The sequence below is a fragment of the Lucilia cuprina genome, chromosome 4, assembly GCF_022045245.1.
Source record: "Lucilia cuprina isolate Lc7/37 chromosome 4, ASM2204524v1, whole genome shotgun sequence".
NCBI lineage: Eukaryota > Metazoa > Arthropoda > Insecta > Diptera > Calliphoridae > Lucilia > Lucilia cuprina.
In genome coordinates this window covers 46,880,007-46,902,074 of record NC_060952.1, presented here as the reverse complement: position 1 = coordinate 46,902,074, position 22,068 = coordinate 46,880,007, and the positions used below count along the sequence as shown (strand labels likewise).

The window sequence follows — 22,068 nt, the reverse complement described above, 5'->3', positions numbered from 1 at the left end:
ATTTAAATTTGTATGCAATTTTAAGAAACCAATTTAAATAAAAATTTTGAACTGAATTTATACAACAATAAAGTGTGTTATTATTTTCCATTTTGGTAACCATATCAATCCAAATTTTAATAATAATTTATTTTGACTGATTTGTTAGAGAAAAGTATATGTACGATTGGATTTTTTAAATATTTTATTTTTTATATTAAAATTTATTAAATAAAAAACTTGCCTATTCCGAAGTTCTAAATTTATTGATTTTATTGAATATATTTTTTATGTATTTCGCTTTTATCGATCAAGAAATCATTTATTTAATTTTATTTTCCGATTTTTTTGTTTATATTTTAGTAAATATATTTGTTTTGTATTTTTATGTTTTTTTTTATTTTTTTATTTTAAATAAAATTTAGATCCTAAATACTAAGGTTTTGCTTTTACAAATATTTACAAAACACCAATAAAAAAATAAAAATAAAATGAAAAAGAAATAATAATAATAATGCATAAATATTATATTAGTTTAAATAAAAATGAAAAGGAAAAATTATTTAAAAATATGTGTATGTATAAAATCGTTTGTTTGTGTGTTCTATATCTGTTTCTTCATTAAAATAGCTACGTTTTATAGAAAGAAAGAAAAAATGAAAATTATACAAATTAAACTGTTTTGTTGATGCCATTTGCAAATTAGCACCACATAATAATTATTTAAAAAGAAGATAAATATAAAATAGTATAAAAAGAAAAATAACACAACTAAATTATTTTTAAAGAAGCTAAACATTATTCCATCTATGCATTTATGAATTTTGTTTTAATTGTTATACACATTAAAAAAATGCTATAAATTATTTTTTTTTTTTTGAAAGGTTTTCTGCTTGAAGGTTTTGTTAACTAATTGTTTCATACAAAATTTCTCGAAAGTACGTATGGAAATAATATGCAAGTGAATACATATTTTCATTACTTTTTTATACTTTTCACTTTTTCAAATCAATCTAAAGGTTTTTGTATATACTGAATATTAAGGTGTGTATGTGGTTAGAATAAGAATTAGAAGATAGTAAATAAATTAACCAAACGCCATCCTTAATAAAAGTGCGTGGAATCTTTTTGTTCATGTTTCAATGTAAGTCTACATTTTGCCCTCAATATTTTTTCGGGTATTGAGTATATATATAACGTTTAATTACTACTTGCCTGCTGTTCATTATTATTTTATCATAAACGATGTGCTATGAATTGCTTGTAAGATTTGTCAATCAGTTTTTTAATTGATTTGTTGTTTGGCTTCAGTAATTAACGCCAATAACGAGTCCAATTTTAAATCTTTAAAACGCGCAAAATGATTCATTATAGGCTGTATAGAATCAGATTCGATGGCGGCACAAATTGTTTGATTTTGTATTGTTCGATTTAAAGATAATGCAACTTGATCCAAAAACTGACGCCAACTATCTTTATTGTTCTCAGTTAGTGTTGCGTCGTCATTTGCTACATAAATATTTTCAGCTTGTAGTATTAAGCAAACCAAAGATGATATGCCAAACTGGAAAAGAAATATAATAATTATAAACATGTTTAATTTTGGCAAGATCAAGTATATAATTCATACAATACAACTAGTATTAATATATATTATATATTTAATACAATATTCTAATTTTCTTTTTACAAAAAATTACTCTATTAAAGAAACCAATTTTAATTTAGTTATTTTTAAAATATTCGTCATAATCCTCTAAAAATGTCTACTTTCTATTACATATCTTAATATTTCTATGATGATTATTTTTAAAGAATCATATATTTTTCCCCAAAAGATTCTAAAAATGAAAAGTTTATACCCTAATATTATACTAAAACTACATTGCTGAGCATTTGAGACAAATTATATAACAGTTCAAAATCGATAGCAATATTTTTGAGATATATGCGACCAAAAAAAATTAGCTTTTTATTTAATATATAATTGTTAAAAATGGGGAGTGTCAGCAGTGATAATTTTGTTTATGGAATGTTTGGCCAAATTAGAACTCAATATCACTAATATTTGATTAAAATCGTTCTTTCTTTAAAATATCAAACAAGTTTACATGGATTTTGCTTATGATATACAACCTATAGGGATTTCTTTATTTTGGCCCTTTAAGTTAAAAAAAAAAATATTAAAAAATTTAGGATGTACAATTTGTGTGTCTGTTGGTATATTTGAACGTTATAGATTACTAAATGGCTGAACCAATTTTCTTGAAATTTTCTCATCGTATTTTTGTGTATCAGGAATAGGTAATATGCTAATTTAAGAAAATATTAAATCCGTGTATTTGAGATAATATAACAGTTAGAGTCCTCAAATGTTAGTGTCAATGGGCGGACTTGCTTTAGGATGCATGGCACCTCCCATATAAATGTAATACAAAAATTCGTTTATCTTGGAAACTATTACAGTTAGAACCTGAAAATGTACGAATAACTTTAACAGCAATTTAAACAATATGGGTAATAAATTAATTAAATACAAAAAGTCATTTATTTGGGAAACTAATAGGGACTTGATGTTAGGGACCGGAAGCATTCTTTTTTAATGTTGATACAAAGTTAGCTATGTTGTTCGTTGTAGGATTCTTAAGTAGATTTGTACCGTTATTATATTGTTTTTTTTATGTTTTTATTTTATTTATTTTATATTTTATATATGCTTAAAAAATTTAAAAAATAATAATTTTGTCAGAAAACAGTTAACAGGGGATAAGGATTTCATGTTATGTAATTTCTAAAAATAACCATGAATAATAATAATCGTTTCAAGGGAATTCCCTTTTTAAATTTGTTCTAATTGTTCATAATTCTTAAAAATTAATAGAATTTTGCTTATAACCACAGATAATAGAGATAATCACGGTTAAACGTTACAGAAAATTTTAAATCGATCCAAAATAAAATTAAGTCGATGCAAAAATATTTATTTTTCCATCCGAATAATTGATGTTGCCGGCTAATCGAATCATGGATAATCAAGATCCTACTGTATCTAAATTCTTCAAATTTGGCAATTAGAACCTAAATATACATCTGAACATGTTGCAGGAAAAGGGGTTATTATTAGAGCTAGAATATTCAAATTTTATTTGAAGAACTTTAACATACATCTGAACATTTAGAGTATAATGGGGGACTTGACTCCTCTCATATGAATTAAATATAAAATTTCATTTATCTAAGAAACTAATAGAACTAAATTTTTAAGCTATGGATAAATTATTTTATTATTCTTCTGAACATTTTGGAGGAAAACGGGCGGACTTTCATCTGGGGAACTTGGAGCCTCTATATGAATTAAATAGAAAAATGCATATATCTAAGAAACTATAAGAGCTAAAATCTTGAAATTTTACTTGAAAAACTGTGACACTTTTAGTGGGGAACTTGGCACCTCCCAGATGAATTAAATACAAAATTTCGTTTATCTGGGAAACTAATAGAACTAGATTTTTCAAATTTTGCATAAATTACTATTAAATTCGTCTGAACATTTTGAGGAAAAAGTCCGGACTTTCATCTGGGAAGCTTGAAGCGCCACATGAAGAAATGAAGAACTCTGATATTCATGTGAACATTTAGAAAATAACGGGAGGACTTTCAATTGGGGGATTGGCACCACATTAATTAATTAAATACAAAATTTTTATATGATAAAAAACTGTTATTGGAATAACGTTTATTGGCATTTTTGTGACTGATTTAAATAAAAATGTATGTTTAATAGAAATGATTCTCACTACATACTCTGGAAGCATTGACGTTGAGTTTTATAATTCTCACTGGTAATAAATTACACTTAAGTTTTCAAATTTCTTAGTCTTTTTTTAATAATTTATATAAATATCACAATTTTAGGCATTTGTTTACTAAGGACTGTCTAAAGAATTGACCAAATTTATTAATTTTGCATACAAAATATGTTATTAAATTTGGTTTCTTTTCATATTATACCTAAATTCGAATACTTATGAGAGACACTGTTCTTTATTTCCAACAAACAACTTACCTTGCTACAAAATACTCCATTAAATTTTTTATCATTGATTGTAATGGCTGAAGAAATTTTAACAATAATCTCAAAGTTAGCAGATTTGATTTGCTTATTGAATTCAGGATACAAGGAGTATAGTACACCCTCTGTATCGTCTCGATCTTTTTTTATAACATTTTGCAATGAGCTGAAAACCCCAATCCACACATTCCAACGAACGTCATGGTTTTCAATGTTCGACATGATACGTCGAATCAAAACCTGTTAAGAAAATTATTTACAAAATGTTTATTGTATTCTTTATAATAATATTCGACCATTTAATAATAGACTCACTTTTCCTTTGCGTACGTTCATCATCGCAACGACTTTGTCATGTTGCAGACCTGCAACTAGTTTGTCAATAAGAGCTTCTTTCGTTTCGATTTCGTAATTAAATTTGCTCTTCATAGATGGATTATTTGATGAGTCAGAAGCCCGTTCCTCAGGTGTTTTATTGGCATTTTCCATTTGTTCTAGTGCCGCAATGCGTTCGCTTTCTTTTTTCTTCTTCATCAGTATGGTCGCAATAACATTGGGACTGTTAAGATCTTCCAACTTTAGAAGAATTCGATACAATGTCTCAATGTGCAATAGAATATAACGAGACTTCCGTTGACTATTGGCTGTAGTCATATCTCCGACAGTATTTGACATCTGAACCATAGCCGGAGTTTCCGATTTAACACCAATAACACTACTTAAGGACTGAGTTGTTCCAATTGCAGCAAGGGTTCCTGATTGAACAGAAGTACCATCCTTGGCGATGATATTATTTGGACCAGCTGTGGCCGAATTGGTTTCATTACTCATGATTTCTGCATCAATGATTTTACGTGGTGCCGTTACACTGCCATACTGCAACTTTCCTAGCGAATTTTCAAATTTGAGAGGAGTGAAAACGTACGTTGGCAACTTCACCTCTTGATTTTGGTTGTGATTTTCTGAATTTCGACGTTCACGGTGCTGGCCATTTCTTTGGCCATTCTTATTGCCCAGTTGCACAAGAATAAGTTGAGCATGGCCCTTAGGTTGGGTTAGTGGATGATTAAGCTGGTTGTCCTTATGAGCTTGGCTGTGACGAAGATTTCCACTCAAGGCCACCTTACGTTCCTTGTAGACAGTATAATAGTAGTCATCAATGTATGGTGTATCAGTGTTAAGCTGTGACAATTGAATTCCAATCAACCAATGCTTCTCCCGAGTGCTCATTAAATTAGCATACTCGTCGAATTCTTCGTGCGGCAAATTTCCATTAGCCGAAACTCCGTCACGTCTCAAATTATGATTTTGCTTCTGATTTCCAACGATGCCAGTTCCCGCAAGAGCAGCATTTGGTCCACCTGTACGCTGATTATGATTATTGTTGATGTTACCATGATTTTGGACAAGTGCATTTTGTTGCTGGTGTTGTTGAGCTTGTCGTGCGGCGTTTTGGAGTAATGGGTGATTTTGTTGGATTTCTTGAACAAGACGCATATTAAACATGTTAAATGATGAGTTCGATGTGTTTGGATTTTGATTAAGAAGCATCATCGGATTCGGTAGATGACCAGGTATACGGTTAGCAGCAGACTGCTGTTGCTGCTGGTGTTGTTGGGCCAATATTGCCGCCGGATGAATGCCACGTGCACGCATAGCATTAAAGTTTGGATGCATTGCAAAGTTATTGAGTGCAACCGGTAGATGTGCATTTGGCAGTGGACGTTGATTGGGAAAATTGTTTGGCATTCCACCATGCTGGTTTAGTAGAGGATGTGGTGGCAATTGAGGATGTCCAGATTGTTGAAAATAGAATCCAGGAGGCAATCGATTTCCAGGAGCTCCTAACTGAGGCTGAGGATGCAAAGGCTGTGCCTGCGGTTGATCTTGTTGTAGTAAATTTCCTAAAGGATGTTGAGCCAAATTATTTGCAAAATTGTTAGATGGTCTTGGTGGTGATTGCTGGTTAGGATTAACAAATGAACGTGGGCCCTGTTGACCTTTAACAGAAAAGAAAATTTATAAAAACATAAATGCTAAAATTACTATTAATTATTTATGTGTTTTGAAAATTATACTAATTTTTACAATTTCTTAAATAATGATAATTTTTTAAGGGAACTATTTCATAAAAAAGTGTAGCTACAAGCCTTTGCTACAGACAATAAATAACAGAAAATAAATAACAGAACATTTTTTCTACAGCAAGGGAGCAAAATATCGTTAAATATAGGAAAATTAAAAAAAATAAATAATAAAATGTATAAAATAATGTCTTATTTTCAGGGATGTAAAAAAATATATACATTTTACAACAGTCACGAGCAAAACTGAAATTCTAATGCACGCGTGCATAGGCCAAGAAATTCTGCTGACGCTTTGTTGACACACCTACACTATAAGCTTGTGTGTATTAGTGTGTCTGTGTTTTACTAAAATGACCAATTGTTTGTTGCTTTGTTACGATCTCAGAGATCAAAATCAAATCAGTTGCTGTTCAGCTTTTGTAGAAGCAAGATCACGTTGCGGATTTTTTTATGCTTATGATTTTTTCTCTTTTATTACACCTAGCAAAATGTTTGATATAAATTGGGAAAATGATTTCTTTTTTATAGAAAACATGGACGGTGAGGCACAATGCGTCGTATGTTATAAAATTATATGTAGAAAAGCTTTATTTTTTTTTTTGAAAAGGCATTATGAAACTTGCCATGGACCCTTAAATGACCTTAGGGGACATGACAGAAAAGTAAAGTTGTTGCAATTAAAAGCAGAGTTTTTCTTAAAATTTATAATTAATGAAACAACAGCAAATAATTGCAACAATCTTCCTTTAAATAGCCAAAAAAAATCATTGCCTCATAAAAAGGCATCTTATGTAGTTGCTTTATCGTTAGCAAAACAATGTCGCCCATTTGAGGATGGCATTTTTTTCTTAAATTTAACTACAGATATTTTGAGTTGTTTTGAAGAAAAATGCCATGAAACTATGAAACTCTGCCAAGATATACCATTATCTCGTCGTACTATAACAAGAAGAACGGAAGATATAAGCAAATTTATTAAAATGTCAGCAAAAGAAAGATTAATTAATTGCAAATATTTTTCGATTTCTCTAGATGAGAGTACGGATATCAATAATATTTGCCAGTTAATTATTTGTATTAAAACACTTAATGCAAATTTAGAGTGCTTCGAAGAAATGTTTGAAGTGGTTTCACTTCATGGTCATGTAACAGGACAAATTCTGTATGATGCATTAGATGTTAATGTTTTTGCATTTGCTGACAAAAATAAATTAGCCTCAATATGTTCGGATGGAGCAAAGGTAATGAGAGGCAAAAATAAAGGACTTTTGGGCATTTTAAACAAAAATGGAATAAATTGCCCAGCATTCCATTGTGTCATACACCAACAAGCTCTTTTCTACAAAGAGTTGGGTATGAAAAATACAATGGATGTTGTTGTAAAAATAATAAATATAATAAGAGGGGGCACAATTCTCTGACACACAGAAAATTTAAAGATTTTCTAGAAAACCTTAATTCGGATTATGGAGATTTACTTTTATATACCGAAGTCCGCTGGCTAAGTCGAGGCAAAAGTTTGGAAAGACTTTTCCATTTAAGAAAAGAAGTACTTGAATTTTTAAAAACTTTATCCAATAAAGATACAAAACACCTTACTAATTGTCTTGAAAATCCCGACTTTCTATTAGATTTCGCACTTTTATGTGATATTACCGAGATATTAAATGACCTTAATTTATGCCTGCAAGGTAAAAATATAAAAATATTTCATTTGAATAGAATTATTCACCAATTTAGTACAAAATTAGATCTCTTAATAAATCAATTAAAAAGTAATAGTATATCAAATCTTAAGAAAACTTCATCAATATTCATAGAATTTAATTTTAATACGTTTGATTGTATTCAGAAATACGCCAAAATAGTTGAGTCCATAAAAAAGAATTACAATGACAGATTTCAAGACTTAAAATTTATAAAAAAAAAACAATAGAAATACATGATAATCCCCTTAGATGTGAAATAGAAGAGCAAGATGCTTTTCTTCACGAAGAATTGCATAAAATGCGTAATGATTTTGAAGTTCCTATGGAATCTGGGGAAAAATTTTGGCAAAAGATAGATGATACAAAATATTTCAATTTAAAAAACGAAATATATAAGCTATATTCCATGTTTGGCACCACATATAACTGTGAGGTGGCATTCTCAAGTATGAAACTGATTTTAAGTAAATTGCGGAATAGGTTAACCGATCAACACATTGGTGACTTATTGCGTATTAAGGAATATAAAGGAAACATTGATTTGGATAGATTAGTTGAACTTTAAATTAAGTTCAGTTAATATCTCGGTAATATCCCTTAAAAGTTCGAAATCGAATAGAAAGTCGTGATTTTCTTAATGATATTTCAGTAGTTTTATTTAATACTACTTTTTAAAAATACTACTACTTTTCTTAAATGAAAAACTCTTTCCCTTTATTCCATTTTTGTTTAAAATGCCCAAAAGTTCATGAGTTTTTCTCGTCGTAAAAAGTATTTTCAATAGAAAACAAATTTCAAAACTTTTCTCAGTGTACCACCATTTTGTTATAACGCGCAGTCATCTCTCTGCTTAACGAACACAAATATACACATGGTGGTATGTGTTTGCCCATGAATGTTTTACAATATTTAGCATTATAATTAGGGTTTGAAGAAGGCATGAAAATACTAATAAGGGATATTGTACTTGAAATACGTTTGATTTTTTTTTATTTAATACAATTTTTATAACCAAGGCCATAGGCCTAAATATGGCTTACAAAAATTAAATGTGATTTAGTTGTCATAATAAAGCATTTAAATTGAATTGTACCTTGCCTCAGATATACACACTTAAGACGTTTATTGTTGAATAAAATTGTGTACAATTAAGTGAAATTTTGTTGGAGCTTTTCATAGGGGATAGGGTCATATGAGGACCTATTAATATAGAACTCGTGAGGGTCATCAAGTCTAGTATAGAAATTTTCAAATACATATTTAAATCATTTCAATGATTTTAGCTTTTTGGGAGGTTTCATTTCTAAAACTATGAAATTAAATTGTCTTATGAAATTAATATGTACACAAAAAATAAATATTATGAACTCTTTTATTGAAAAAAGTTAATAATATTTAAGAATAAGTTCCTAAATGGTATGAATTTTTTTCATTATAATTTTATCAAACAAAATCCAGACGACGCACAGTGAGACATTTGGCACTTTTAGTACGACGTTAATTAAATCTAACTGATATTGAGTTCTAATTTTAGTTACAGTTAGCAAACAGTTGACCAAACGCTTCACATAATAATCAGCACAATAAGACTGCTGCCACGCCCATTTTTTACAAGTATATATTGAATAAAATTTTAATTTTTGGTCGCAAACTTTTGCAATCGATTTTGAATTTTTATATATTTTTAGAAAGACAATTTTATACAGATTGCTATTTATTTATAAGAAATGTAAAATTTGCATATTTGTAGCACAGTCTCTGCAAAAAGTTTTTATTTTATTTTACTATTTAAACACATTTTCAACGATTAGATACTGTTTGAAACGGGAAAGTGTTATGCGATTTGTCTTAAATACTCTGCATCGCAGTTTAAGAGCATGCTCTTCTATAATTTTTAAAAACATGATTTATAGAACCACCCTAACGAATATTACGGTTGTCGCTCTTAGAATTTTATCAAATTGTACAAATATTTGCAAATAATTGAATGCAACATTAACAAACAATTTATACTATAATTAAAATTTAAAATAATATATAAATTCCACGTTTTTTACAAAGGAAAAAATAAATTTATAATCAATGAATTTAAATCAGGAAATAAACAGAAAATTTTACTTTTTGAATAAAGCTATGACACCTTATTGGCTTAAGTAATTGTTTTTAAAAGCAGTAATTGTGGGCTAATATATAGTGCCAAGTCCAAAATTTATGTATACCCCTAACGTGAGTTTACACTTAATTAAAAAAAGCATTAAATTCTATAGGACATTCTAATTTTTTTTGAATATCTCTGAAGATCGTAAAAGGTCGCAGCCACTTTTCATATATATGTTTCTCTTCCATTAAAAATATAATATTTAAATATATTTTTATTATTATTATTTTTCTTTAGAGTTAAAAATAAAACCTTTAAAATTAAGCTTTTGTCTAAAAAAATCATTGCAGAATAATTCTGAAGTATTAAATTATAATATATTATCAATCAATTCAAATTGTATGTATATTTTTCTTTTTGTTTAAAATGTTTGAAATTTTCTTTGGAAATTTTTTTATTTTTTTATGATTTTAATGAAGAACAGACGTTTTACCACACAAAAAATAATGCATAACTGGAATGAATTTTGTAATAAATTGTATGAATCGAACATGACTTTTTTCCAAACCATTTTAATTCAAAATATTAAAAGTTCATAGAATGTATTAATTTATACATGACGGAATTTTTTTGAATTTTTACTTTTTTTCTGTAATATTTATGAACAAATTGCTAACATAGTCTATTATCTATTAATTTAGAGATAGTAATCCTTTGTTAGCGTATTTTGTATAATAAAAATTTATAAATTGAAATGCTGAAAAACTAAATCTTAAATAAGAAAACATCAGAAAACATACCTAAATATTTTTTGGTCATAAAATCCCGCCAATTACACGAAAATTTCAAACATTTTTTTAACAAAAAGAAAACAAAAATATATTTGAAATATATAATTCAAGGCTTTTAGATTATGTTTGAAAAATAAAAATGAAAAAATTCATACAATTTAGGAACTTATTCCTTATTTCTGGGAATGGTATTATGCGTTTGTGCTGATGTTTGTAACACATTAAAATATTAGTACTATACCCACCATAAATCACTTTCTTAGTCGATCGGACTATTTCCGTCCGTCCGACCGTCCATTTGTCCATGTAAACGTTGCTGTCAAAGTACAGGTCGCAATTTCCAATATAATTTGATGAATACACGTTTACTTTAACGAAGCCTATTGAAAATGGTTAAAATCGATCTATCGCCCCTGTACAACTGAACCCCCCGAAAAGGCATTTGAGCTCATAATTATGTATAATATAAATGTATCTCGATAAAAGATCGCACAACTAAGTTTTTACACAAGCTTTGCCTTTGAATTTTGAAATGATCGGACTTCACCCTAGCCCCAAACAAAGCCCCCCACAGAAAGTGACTTAAATATCCACAAATAATTTTTAGCACTGTTATTGTAATGAAATTTATCACAGACAAATATTATATAAATACAAATCTATCCATCCTATTTTTATCGGGAACGGACTACATTTGCTCCTATCCCCCATACAAAGTTTTTTTTAGAAAATAAGTTTTTCGTTAATAAATTGCTTAAATATATCGAAATCAAGGTAGTATGCATGATAAATGCTTTATTATGAAAAATAAATCATATTTAATATTCATAACTGTTGTAGTATCATATGGTCGGCCAAGCACGACTATACTTTCTTACCTGTGTTAATTTGAAGTATGCTAATACTCAGTGTTCAAGTTCGATTTATGGTTTACACTTGTTTTGATAACATATGCAAATACTATTTTTTGCGACGTTAGAATCTTACTAAGCTCCGCTTTATTTACAACTTTGTTGGAAAATTCTAACGAGTAAACCGTTAACGGTACCTAAATATTGTTTGCCACCAATTTACGTTTTGTAAAGTAAAAAACACTTCTTTTCTGATCGTCAACATAAGCACTACGTGCTCTTGACGTTATTACTTCTACGAGGTAAAATAATAATTATAAATAAATACAGAGAGATCTACGTCTCATTAAATTTGCAAATATTTTGTTTTATTTTCATAAAATCTTGGGAAATTGTGGTGGAGCTGAACATTTGGTCCTAGCGAACCGGATTTTTGTGTATCATATACGGATTTTTGGCATCTTCACTCCATCAGCCCTTGGAAAACATACAGTCCACCGAAGATATATTTATTATTAATTTTTAGAAATTTCTACGAAATAAGGTACGTAAATATATTTCTATTGTGAGCAAGTGATAAAAATTCTATAGTTGTTTCGCGAACACACACATATTTTTTGTGATTTTTCAATTGGTTAAACTTGTTGTATTTGTGGATATTTTGCACTAATTTTAAGTATAATTTATATTAAAAAAAAATATTTAAATTCTTTTGATCCTACGGACAATAATTTAAAGCGATATTGTTGATCTTATTTTATTTTAAATTAGTGTTTTCTTACATTTTCTTTTGTACGTTTGTTTGTTTGTTTGTTTACAGATTTACATTTGTAAATTCTACCAACAAAATACATTACGGTGTATTATTGTTCTTCCCTTATATCGGGTACCCTACCGTCGGTCAGTTTGACTATTATCAAGTTTGTTGATATAAATTCTGTAGTCAATTCGTAGTTTAATATCGAGTTATTAATTCATCTATTTTTATTACAATTTTTAAATATTAAAAAATGTCGGTCACATCACTAAATGCGTTTATTAGAGCATCGGATGCTCTCGTTGCATATCGCGTGAGGTTTGATAATTTAGATGATGAATTGCATGACGTTTTTAAGTTGGAGATTCGGAAACGGGAGTTAGAAAGACTTTGGGACAAAGTTAATTCGACGTACGAAGTATGTCTTAACACTCTAGAGTCTAGTGAATTTAAAGTGGTAGCGGAAAAATATCAAGCCACATCTTATGAATATATTGAATGTGGAGGATCCATTTCTAAGAAAATACAAACATTGGAATCCGCTTCAAAAACTAATGAACTTCCAACAGCGAATTTGAATTCCGATAATTCAGAGCATAATCTGACGCTCCCTCCATGCGATATCGACTCTTTCATAGGGGATTATGTTTCTTGGCCCGCTTTTAGGGATTTATTTACTGCAATTTACATTAATAGCTCGAGGCTTAGCAATATAGAACGTCTTTGCCATTTAATACGGATAACCGGGGGTGAAGCTAAAACAATCGTTTCAAGATATCCATTAAATAATAATAGTTTTGAGTTAGCTTGGCGCGATTTAAGGAATACATATGAGAATCCTCGTATGTTGGTGCATAACCAACTAAAGCTTTTATTTAGTCTTCCTGCCTTTGACAAGGAGTCGATTACAGCACTCAAAACCTTACAGCGCGGAATCAATAGTTTTCTTACGGCACTTTCTATTTATAATGTGCCTACAGATAATTGGGACCCAATTATCGTGTTTATGTGTATTCAACGTCTACCTAGTTCAGCAATTATTTTATGGGAACAGGGCATTAAGGACAAATTAAGTTTATCTTCATGGAAAGATTTAGATAATTTTCTGAAGGAAAGAATTCTGACTTTGCAATGTCTTCAAGAAATTAAAGGTACAAACTCCACTAATATGGAATCTTCATTGCAATCTCACAATTCTTCCGGAAAAATTTCTTGTATTTTATGTCCTAATCAGTCCCACTTTTTGCGAAATTGTCGTCGTTTTAAAAGTCTTTCAATATCTGATAGAATTTCAACAGTGAATGAGCATAAGTTCTGCAATAATCGACATCACTCGATGCTTCATTTACAACATTTAGAAAATTCTGTGGTTGAAAGACCTACTGTTTCTACGGAACAGAACTCTGGTGCGGTTCTACGACCTACTAACACCCACTACCAACAATCATATACGTCCAATAATGTAACGTCCAATTCACAAGTATTTCATACTAGTCAAAACCAGTCTGTTCTATTAGGGACAGCTACGGTAAATATAATTCATAATAACAATAAGTATCAGGTCCGCGCTTTAATTGATTCGGGTTCGGAATGCTCTTACATTTCTGAACGATTACGGAATAGGTTAAAACTTCCTACGCATTCTGCACATTCTCAAGTTTCTGGCATCAATAATGTAGTTATTGGAGTTTCTAAATAATGTCCTGTGGAAATTGGTTCCGATTTAGACTCTTCAGTAAACCTTAGTACAAACGCATTTGTTTTACCAAAAATTTCGGGAAATTTACCTTCAACTTCCGTAAATATCGATATTAAAAAGTTATTGCCAAATCTTCGTTTGGCGGATTCAAATCTTTTAGATAGTAGGCCTGTAGATATTCTTATTGGTGCGGATTTATATCATCGAATAATTTTACCGGAAGTACAGCAAAATATATTAGGGTCATTATTGGCACAAAAAACTGTATTTGGCTGGATTCTGACAGAACCAGCCAATCCCAGGGACTTTGAATCACATATCGCAAATTTACAATACACTACGTGGTCTAACGCTTCTTAAGGTTTGTTTGAATATCACTTAAAATGCTCACAAGAATATATTTACGTCTACTTTAATATACATACTAAATTTAAATACACCACTTTGTGGTCGGGTCATTTATGACCATGTCCCTCTTTAAAGGGCCCAGTTCATGGTCTGCTTAAAACCATTCTCCATTTGAGAGCAGTATGTAGGCTGCGAAAAATTACATCTCATCGCTTTGTCTTATGGGAACATTTTTTCTACGAACCCAGTTCATGATCTGCTTTAAAACCATTCTCCCTTTGAGAGCAGTATGTAGTCTGCAGAAAACTACATTCCTTAGACTTTCTTCTATGGGAACCATTATTTTACCAGCCCAGTCTGGTGTGATACCTTTGATCACTTGTTTTATGAAAAAATATATATTAACAAAAAAAATCTATGGATATAGATCTCAATGTTAATTGCAACACTCTTTAGTGTTGCAAGGTGGCCGGCAATGTTCAAGTTCGATTTATGGTTTACACTTGTTTTGATAACATATGCAAATACTATTTTTCGCGACGTTAGAATCTTACTAAGCTCCGCTTTATTTACAACTTTGTTGGAAAATTCTAACGAGTAAACCGTTAACGGTACCTAAATATTGTTTGCCACCAATTTACGTTTTGTAAAGTAAAAAACACTTCTTTTCTGATCGTCAACATAAGCACTACGTGCTCTTGACGTTATTACTTCTACGAGGTAAAATAATAATAAAAAATAAATACAGAGAGATCTACGTCTCATTAAATTTGCAAATATTTTGTTTTATTTTCATAAAATCTTGGGAAATTGTGGTGGAGCTGAACACTCAGTATTGTAGTCGATATTGTGGACATTGTTTCTTTGAAGTCTATAGACAACTACACTTCTGTACCGATTTTTTTTTTCAAATTTTACAATAACTTCTCTACGTCTCAAAGGAATTATAGGTTGCTTTTAATTTCGACGCTTATCTATAGTGGGCGTGACACCTCTCATACAAAGAAAAACACAAGTTGATATATTTTAGAAAATATAACAGATATAGTTCTCAAATTTTGTCGGAACTACTTAAGTGTCAATATGTATAAGTATGGGGGCTTGGAACCTTTCATATCAATTAAATACCATTAGTTACTTAAACATTTGGTAATTAATTGGAGAACTAGCAAAAAGGAGAACAGAACCTCCCATATTAATTAATATCAAAAATTTTTCACAAAGAACTTTGGCATCAATTTGAAAATTTGAGTAATAAATTGACGGCCTAGTAACAGCGAACGGTGGAAACCTACATACGGTTTGAAAAATTGGCGAACTTGGTCTAGTTAGTATAGATTCCATAAATAATTTTTAATAATATTGTGTTATTGTTCATTTTTAACAAATTTTAAATATTTTTGTTAAGATTATAAATACTTACTGCTAAGACTATGTACATACATATGTACTTTATAATTCTTACTCATAACCTACCTTTTTGCGCCAAGCGAAGTAGCGAATATTGTTGAGACAACATTTGCTGTTGCTGGTGATGCCCTTGCTGTAGGTGTTGGGATTGTTGTTGCAAAGGGGTTGGTGTTTCAGATGAATGTCTTAAAATGTCATGCAAAATTTTTTGTTGTTTTGCAATCATATCAGCCTCTTGTTGCTGCTGTTGATTTTGTTGATGTGGTTGCTTAGATATGGATTGTTGCATTATCATATTACGTTCGATATCTTCCAAAGTGCAAATTTTCGGCTGCTGTTGTTGTTGTTGCTGCTGTGACTGAAGAGAGGGCATATTGGGATAATGAGGCAAACCAAAAGACTGATTTTGTGATTGCAGTTGTTGCTGTTTCATTTGAAGTTGTTGCTGATTGCTTTGAACCTGATTTTGTTGTTGTTGGTGATGTTGAAACGGAGTGGGAAAATGCTCACGTAAAAATTCCTCTGGATTGGAAGACATACTATTTCCAATCGGAGCATTACTTGGTGTCCCTCCGAGCGTTCTATCTTTTACTCCTAAAGACCAAACACTTGGATCCATTTTGACAGTATCACCCAACAGGCCACTCATACTTTCATTGTCTCCATAGTTTAGATCAACATCGTCTAATTTCATACCTGACAAATTTAATTCAAGGTCTGAGTCCGCCAAGCGTTGAGATCGGCTATTTTTCATTCCCGACAGCGAGCCATAAGCACCACTAGAAATTGCATGGGCGCCGCTGTCCAAAGTATCGCCATCTCCATCATCATCTCCCGTCAAACGTACTAAATTTTCATGAACTTCCTCCCAGTCCCCGTTAATTGCTGATCCGAAGGTCTCGTCATTTAAAGCATCATATTCTTCTTCTGATGGTTCAGCAATTTGCCCTCCTCCATCGTCGTCCAACTATAATTTTCAAAGAAGAGAAAATAAAAATGTACACATTTAAGCGATTACAAAACCATTTGCATTTTTGTGCCACGGGTGCTCTTTGAGAACCCCGTGAAGTATTATTGTTCGTAAGCACATAAATTGTGACCGCTGCGACCGACCAAAGCAACACCATTGCGACTAGATTCCTATCATTTTTTAACGCATGTTTACCAAAGATTTTAATATCACGTCGTTTATTTTACATGTTCCACATAAAATGAGGGTTCCACTTACCGGCACAGAGGTATCAAATCCAAAAAATGAGTCTTCCATCGATAAATTTTGTTTATTTTATATGAAATTATCATGACTTGTCATGCCAATATGGCCGCAGAGACCTGCGCCGTCCAAAATTTAACAGTGGCGGCTGGTTGCTCTAAGAATTCTACCGCCGATTTTTTAAGTCAGTTGTTGGCCGGCTAAAAATAAAATATGTACAAAGCAGGTATGGGAAATTTAATATGTTTAAATTTTACTATACCCTTCACTAATAACTGTGTTTTGTAACTTTCGATTCGACAAAAAAAATTTAAAAATTTATAATCGCCTTGTTTAAAACAGGGTTAACACACGTAATTCAAATATATTTTGGTTAATGTGTGCAGTTTAAATATTATTTGAATCACGCAACTAAAAAGTAAAAGACTCATATTTCAATGTCTTTTTTTTGACTTGAAAGTTACAGAACATGGGCATAATAATTAATAAACATTTTGGCTGTAATTTCCATTTGTGTGATTTTTTTAACCATTTAATTTTAAATTTTCTTGTGTAAAACTTTTTCCTCGCTCTCAATTGGTTTAGGAGTTAGAGACATTTAAAGATTGACCGCCTTACGCAAAAACGATTTTTAAGTTAACAATGGCTGTTAAAACCAGTTTTTATATAAAAAAAGTGTGTAGTAAACCATCGTTTACTTTAATAATCGTTTTTGCATAAGGCGGTTATAATATAATCTTAAATATCTTCCGCATTATCTATTTAATATGTTCGTTTTATATATCAATCGAAAGGGCTTTTGAAAAGCTTTCAAAATACATATGACATAACCATTAACTCTATAAGCGACAACTAGAAAAAAATTTACTCTTACTTTTTTATAAATTTTTACTATTTTACTATATTAACATTACAAAACAAGTAAGAAGTTATAGTCGGGATAGGCCGACAATATAATACCCTACACCTGTATACAAATACCCTACACCTGTATACAAATAATATTGGTGCTATACCCAGTATACCGGGTATAGCACCGATATTATTGTGAGTTACAAACATCAACACAAACCCAATACACCCTCCCCACTAAAGTGATAGAGAAATAGATAGATAATTTGATGAAATTTGGACCAAACATTTTTTTGGCACAGGGACGAAGCCTATTGAAAATGGTTGAAATCAGTCCATTATTTCACCTAGCCCCCATACAACCGTACCACCCGATTTGAACTTTTTATGACATAATTACGTCAAATATTCTGCTATCTCTCTAAAAATTGGCACAAATAAGTTTTATATAAGTATAAATGACACTGCAGATTTTCGTAAGGATCGGCTCATATTCGACCCTAGCCCTAATACAAACCCCCCTTCAAAAAATGTCTTAAACGACTAAAATTGACTTGTAACCATTTGTATCACAATGAAACTCAACAAAACTAACTGTTATTTAGAAATATATCCTTTTCCCAAATTTACCGAGGATCGCCCCATATTTGACCTATATAAAGCCTCATTTAGAAATTTAAAAGTTTCTTTATAAAAAAAAACATAAGTCGGGCCAGGCCCGACTATACTTTCCTACTTGTTTAAAATCAAATTAGTTTGTTGAGTATTTCTATCATACTACTTAACACTTGGATGCATTGATAATAAATTGCCTTTGAAAGAGTGTTTACATGAGGATAGAGTAAAATATGGACTGATCCTCTTAAAATTTTTGTTCTTGTCAGAACTTATTTATGCAGGATTTCATTGCTTTTACAAGTATTTTTAGAACAGTAAAAATGTGCAACAAGAAACTCTTTCCCGAATGAGACCAACGGGAAATAAAAGTAAAATCACCAAAGGGTTGTAACTTTTTACAACCCTCGAGTTTTTAATTTATAGGCATTTTAAGATTTGCAATTTTGTTAAAAATTTTCCCATATATGTATTTTATATGTATGAAATAAGTCAGTATGTAAATTACTCTATTACTTAAGGTCTTAGATATATAATTTTATGATTTTTTTTCTATATTTCTACTTTAATAGTTGTTAGTAAATACTCTACTAGAAATGTTCAAATTATATTTGATTTAACAAAAAATAAAATTGAAAATGTTTAATTAAATTTAAGATATCCGTGACTCAAGAACATTTTTATAATTATCCTTATTTTAGAACCATAGAACTGTAATTAATGCCTATGTGTTGTAGTTTGACAATACTTTATTTGATATATGTATTGTCAAACTACAACACATAGGCATTAATTACAGTCTAAAATGATTAAAATTTGATAAATATGTTAGAATATATACAATATCAAATTTGGAGAACATAAAATTTTTGTATATATGAATTTCATCAAAATTAGAGGGGATTATTCTTAAAATTTTATGATTATACATATGAGAAAATTGTACTAAAAAAACAATTCGAGCTAACTTTTTAAAAACCTTTTGGCAATTGGGTCTATTAATTATCTACATTTGTTTTTTTCGGGAAAGATACGAAGATTCGTTTTTTTCTGGGAAAAAACTTTCGGTTGACAGCTCTCGCTGGGTTGACAATCTTTTGCCGAGTATAACTCGGTTCGAAGCGAAGAACTATTTGTCGCGGGAACTCTTTTTGAGTCAGTTGAGGTCGTATTCCAATTAGATTTTATGAAGAGATTTATGTAAAACATATTGCTCTCGCTGTATGATCGTTAAAAATTTTTTCTAAAGGAAGTCTTTATTCCTTTTAGCACAAAGCCAAACCTCTGCCGAAACAACGAAGCCATCTCAATAGTGGGTATTTAGAGGTTAGAAGAATTTACTGGCTCTAACCTATTGTACACATCGGAATTGGTCTCATGTGCATGTGACATGTGAAAGAATAAATATTAAACTTTTTTACTTCGATATTCATCATTGTAATGGCATTTTTAAGAATTTAAGTAATTTTGGATGGAGGCTATATATTGGGGGTAGGGTCAATTATAGGAGGATCCTCATAAAATTTGGTAGAGTGTTTGTGTTTCCTATAAAACTAGTTTCTCACAAATTTCATCGATATACTGTTATTTTTAAGTCTTCTTTGACTATTTAAAACGGAGCACTTATGTTTGTTTATGAGGATATGGGTAAATTATTGTCCGATACTATACAATTCAAATAATTATTTACTTATTAAAGCAAGGTCCTTATAAGGATTGTATAAAACTTACTTATTCAGTTTTTTTTTTTGTCGAGATACACCTACATCTACGCTGTAAAATGCATTGATATATTTTTCCACCATTTTATTTTATTAGCTATTGTCCATAAATCTCCTAAAAATTTTAAGATATGTTTAACAAAGTTACAAACAAACTGAACAATCCGTTAAAAAATCAATCTTTTTTGCAATAACTGGAAAAATGTTTGCGTTTTCTTATAAGGACAAAAACTAAAAAATTACCCAGCAAAAAATAATTGCTGTATACTTTACAAACAACATCTTAATCACATCTAAAAACGCGATAATATATTTTTTGCTTTTATAAACAAAATATTTCCTTACAAATGAAAACCCAGTTAAAAGTGAGGAAAGATATTTAGAAAAGTCACTACAAATAACATATTCAAAGTACATCAAACTTTGGTAAAAATACAATGTCATTGAACAAATTCGGTTTATTTTTGACATTAAAATATCGGATTTTTATTGCATCTAAGAATAGGATTAGATGTAGTTCATAGTCGTCAAAAATGAACAACATCCCTCCCTCATGACACGCTAATGTAAAATTCATAAGTTTTTCACCAAAACTGGAAGTACTTCAAGTATGTTATTTGTGGTGAAAATTCTACTTCTTTTTCCTAACGTTTTTGCTGGGTATAGATACAGTGTCTCTCATAAGAATTCGAATTTAGGTATAATATAAAAAGAAACTAAATTTAATAACATATTTTGTATGCAAAATTAATAAATTAATTTGTTAAATTCTCTAGACAGTCCTTAGCTTTGATATCACGCATTTTGAAACTTTAAAAATTCACATTTATTTAAATTAATTTAGCCTTAATTAAAAAAAGTCCATAAAATTACTCTCAAAAGTATACGAATGTTTTCTGTATTTCATATTTGACTATATTATACGAAACATAAAAATTAGAATCGAATGTTTTTTTGCTAAAAATTGTTTTAAGGGGTAACTATCAACCGAATGGATATATTTTTGGACCATTTGGTCCACAATTTTGGAGTATTTGTACCAGTTTTAAAAAGCGAAATATCAAAGCTAAGGACTGTCTAGTGAATTTAATAAATTTATTTATTAATTTTTCATACAAAATATGTTATTAAAATTAGTTTCTTTTCATATTATACCTAAATTCGAATGCTTATTCTATGCATTCGATTCGTTTACATTAATGTGTAAAATTAATTATTTAATGTCAAAATTTTGACAAAAAGTGAATAACAGGGAAATTTTTTGTTTTACATAGTTTTTCAACCCAAAGAACAATATAGGCATAGCGGACAAATTTTTTCCATTAAACAAGCTTCTAATATCTTGGGTCCTCTCTAAAAATCTGAAATTTTGGCTATACGTATGGTTTTGAAATGCTCTCTTTTACGTTCAAACAGTGCATTGAAATATATGAGGGTTCCACTTTGAATTACGTGTGTTCACCCTGTTTTAAACAAGACGAAATTTCCCAGGATAAATAGTCTTAAATATTTTTTGAAAATAAATTTTGAAACAGAAATCATTTTTGTTTTTTAGTTACATTCCCAGCACCACTATAGCATTTTAGCAATGTTCGTCCGACTGCCCATCTATGTAAACCTTGTATTAAAACTATACTTCGCAATTTTGGGCACATGTGCATTTTTTGTTTCATCTAAGGACGAAATTTGTTAAAAATGGTTAAATCAATTCAATTTGTTATATTAGGTGTGTTCGCGTACTTTCCAGTAAAAAATATCCTGTAACTTTATGATTTGTAAATATTATCCAGCAACGATTTTCTACAGCTGACTGAATTCGCAGATAGTAAAAAAATAAAGTCAAAATTAAAAAAAAATATCTTAACT

At 30.1% G+C, this 22,068-nt stretch overlaps 1 protein-coding gene across 1 annotated transcript; it reads right to left on the bottom strand.

Annotated features, from left to right (window-relative positions):
• Window positions 1–361: 361 nt before the first annotated feature.
• On the bottom strand, window positions 362–17,170 carry LOC111679992 (transcription factor mef2A). The gene is made up of 5 exons (XM_023441597.2): window positions 17,030–17,170; window positions 15,868–16,768; window positions 4,367–6,051; window positions 4,046–4,291; window positions 362–1,543 (listed from the first exon to the last, which is right to left on the bottom strand). Exons 1-5 carry the CDS (start codon window positions 17,066–17,068, stop codon window positions 1,265–1,267), a joined length of 3,150 nt encoding a protein of 1,049 aa, XP_023297365.2. The 5' UTR covers window positions 17,069–17,170; the 3' UTR covers window positions 362–1,264.
• Between the last annotated feature and the right edge of the window lie 4,898 nt (window positions 17,171–22,068).

Coding starts and splice junctions, on each gene's coding strand:
- LOC111679992 (XM_023441597.2), bottom strand. CDS start 17,068: ATGGAAGACTCATTTTTTGGATTTGATACCTCTGTGCCG. Junction 16,769..17,029: donor GATTTGATACCTCTGTGCCG/GTAAGTGGAACC, acceptor TGAAAATTATAG/TTGGACGACGATGGAGGAGG. Junction 4,292..4,366: donor TGAACGTACGCAAAGGAAAA/GTGAGTCTATTA, acceptor TTTTCTTAACAG/GTTTTGATTCGACGTATCAT.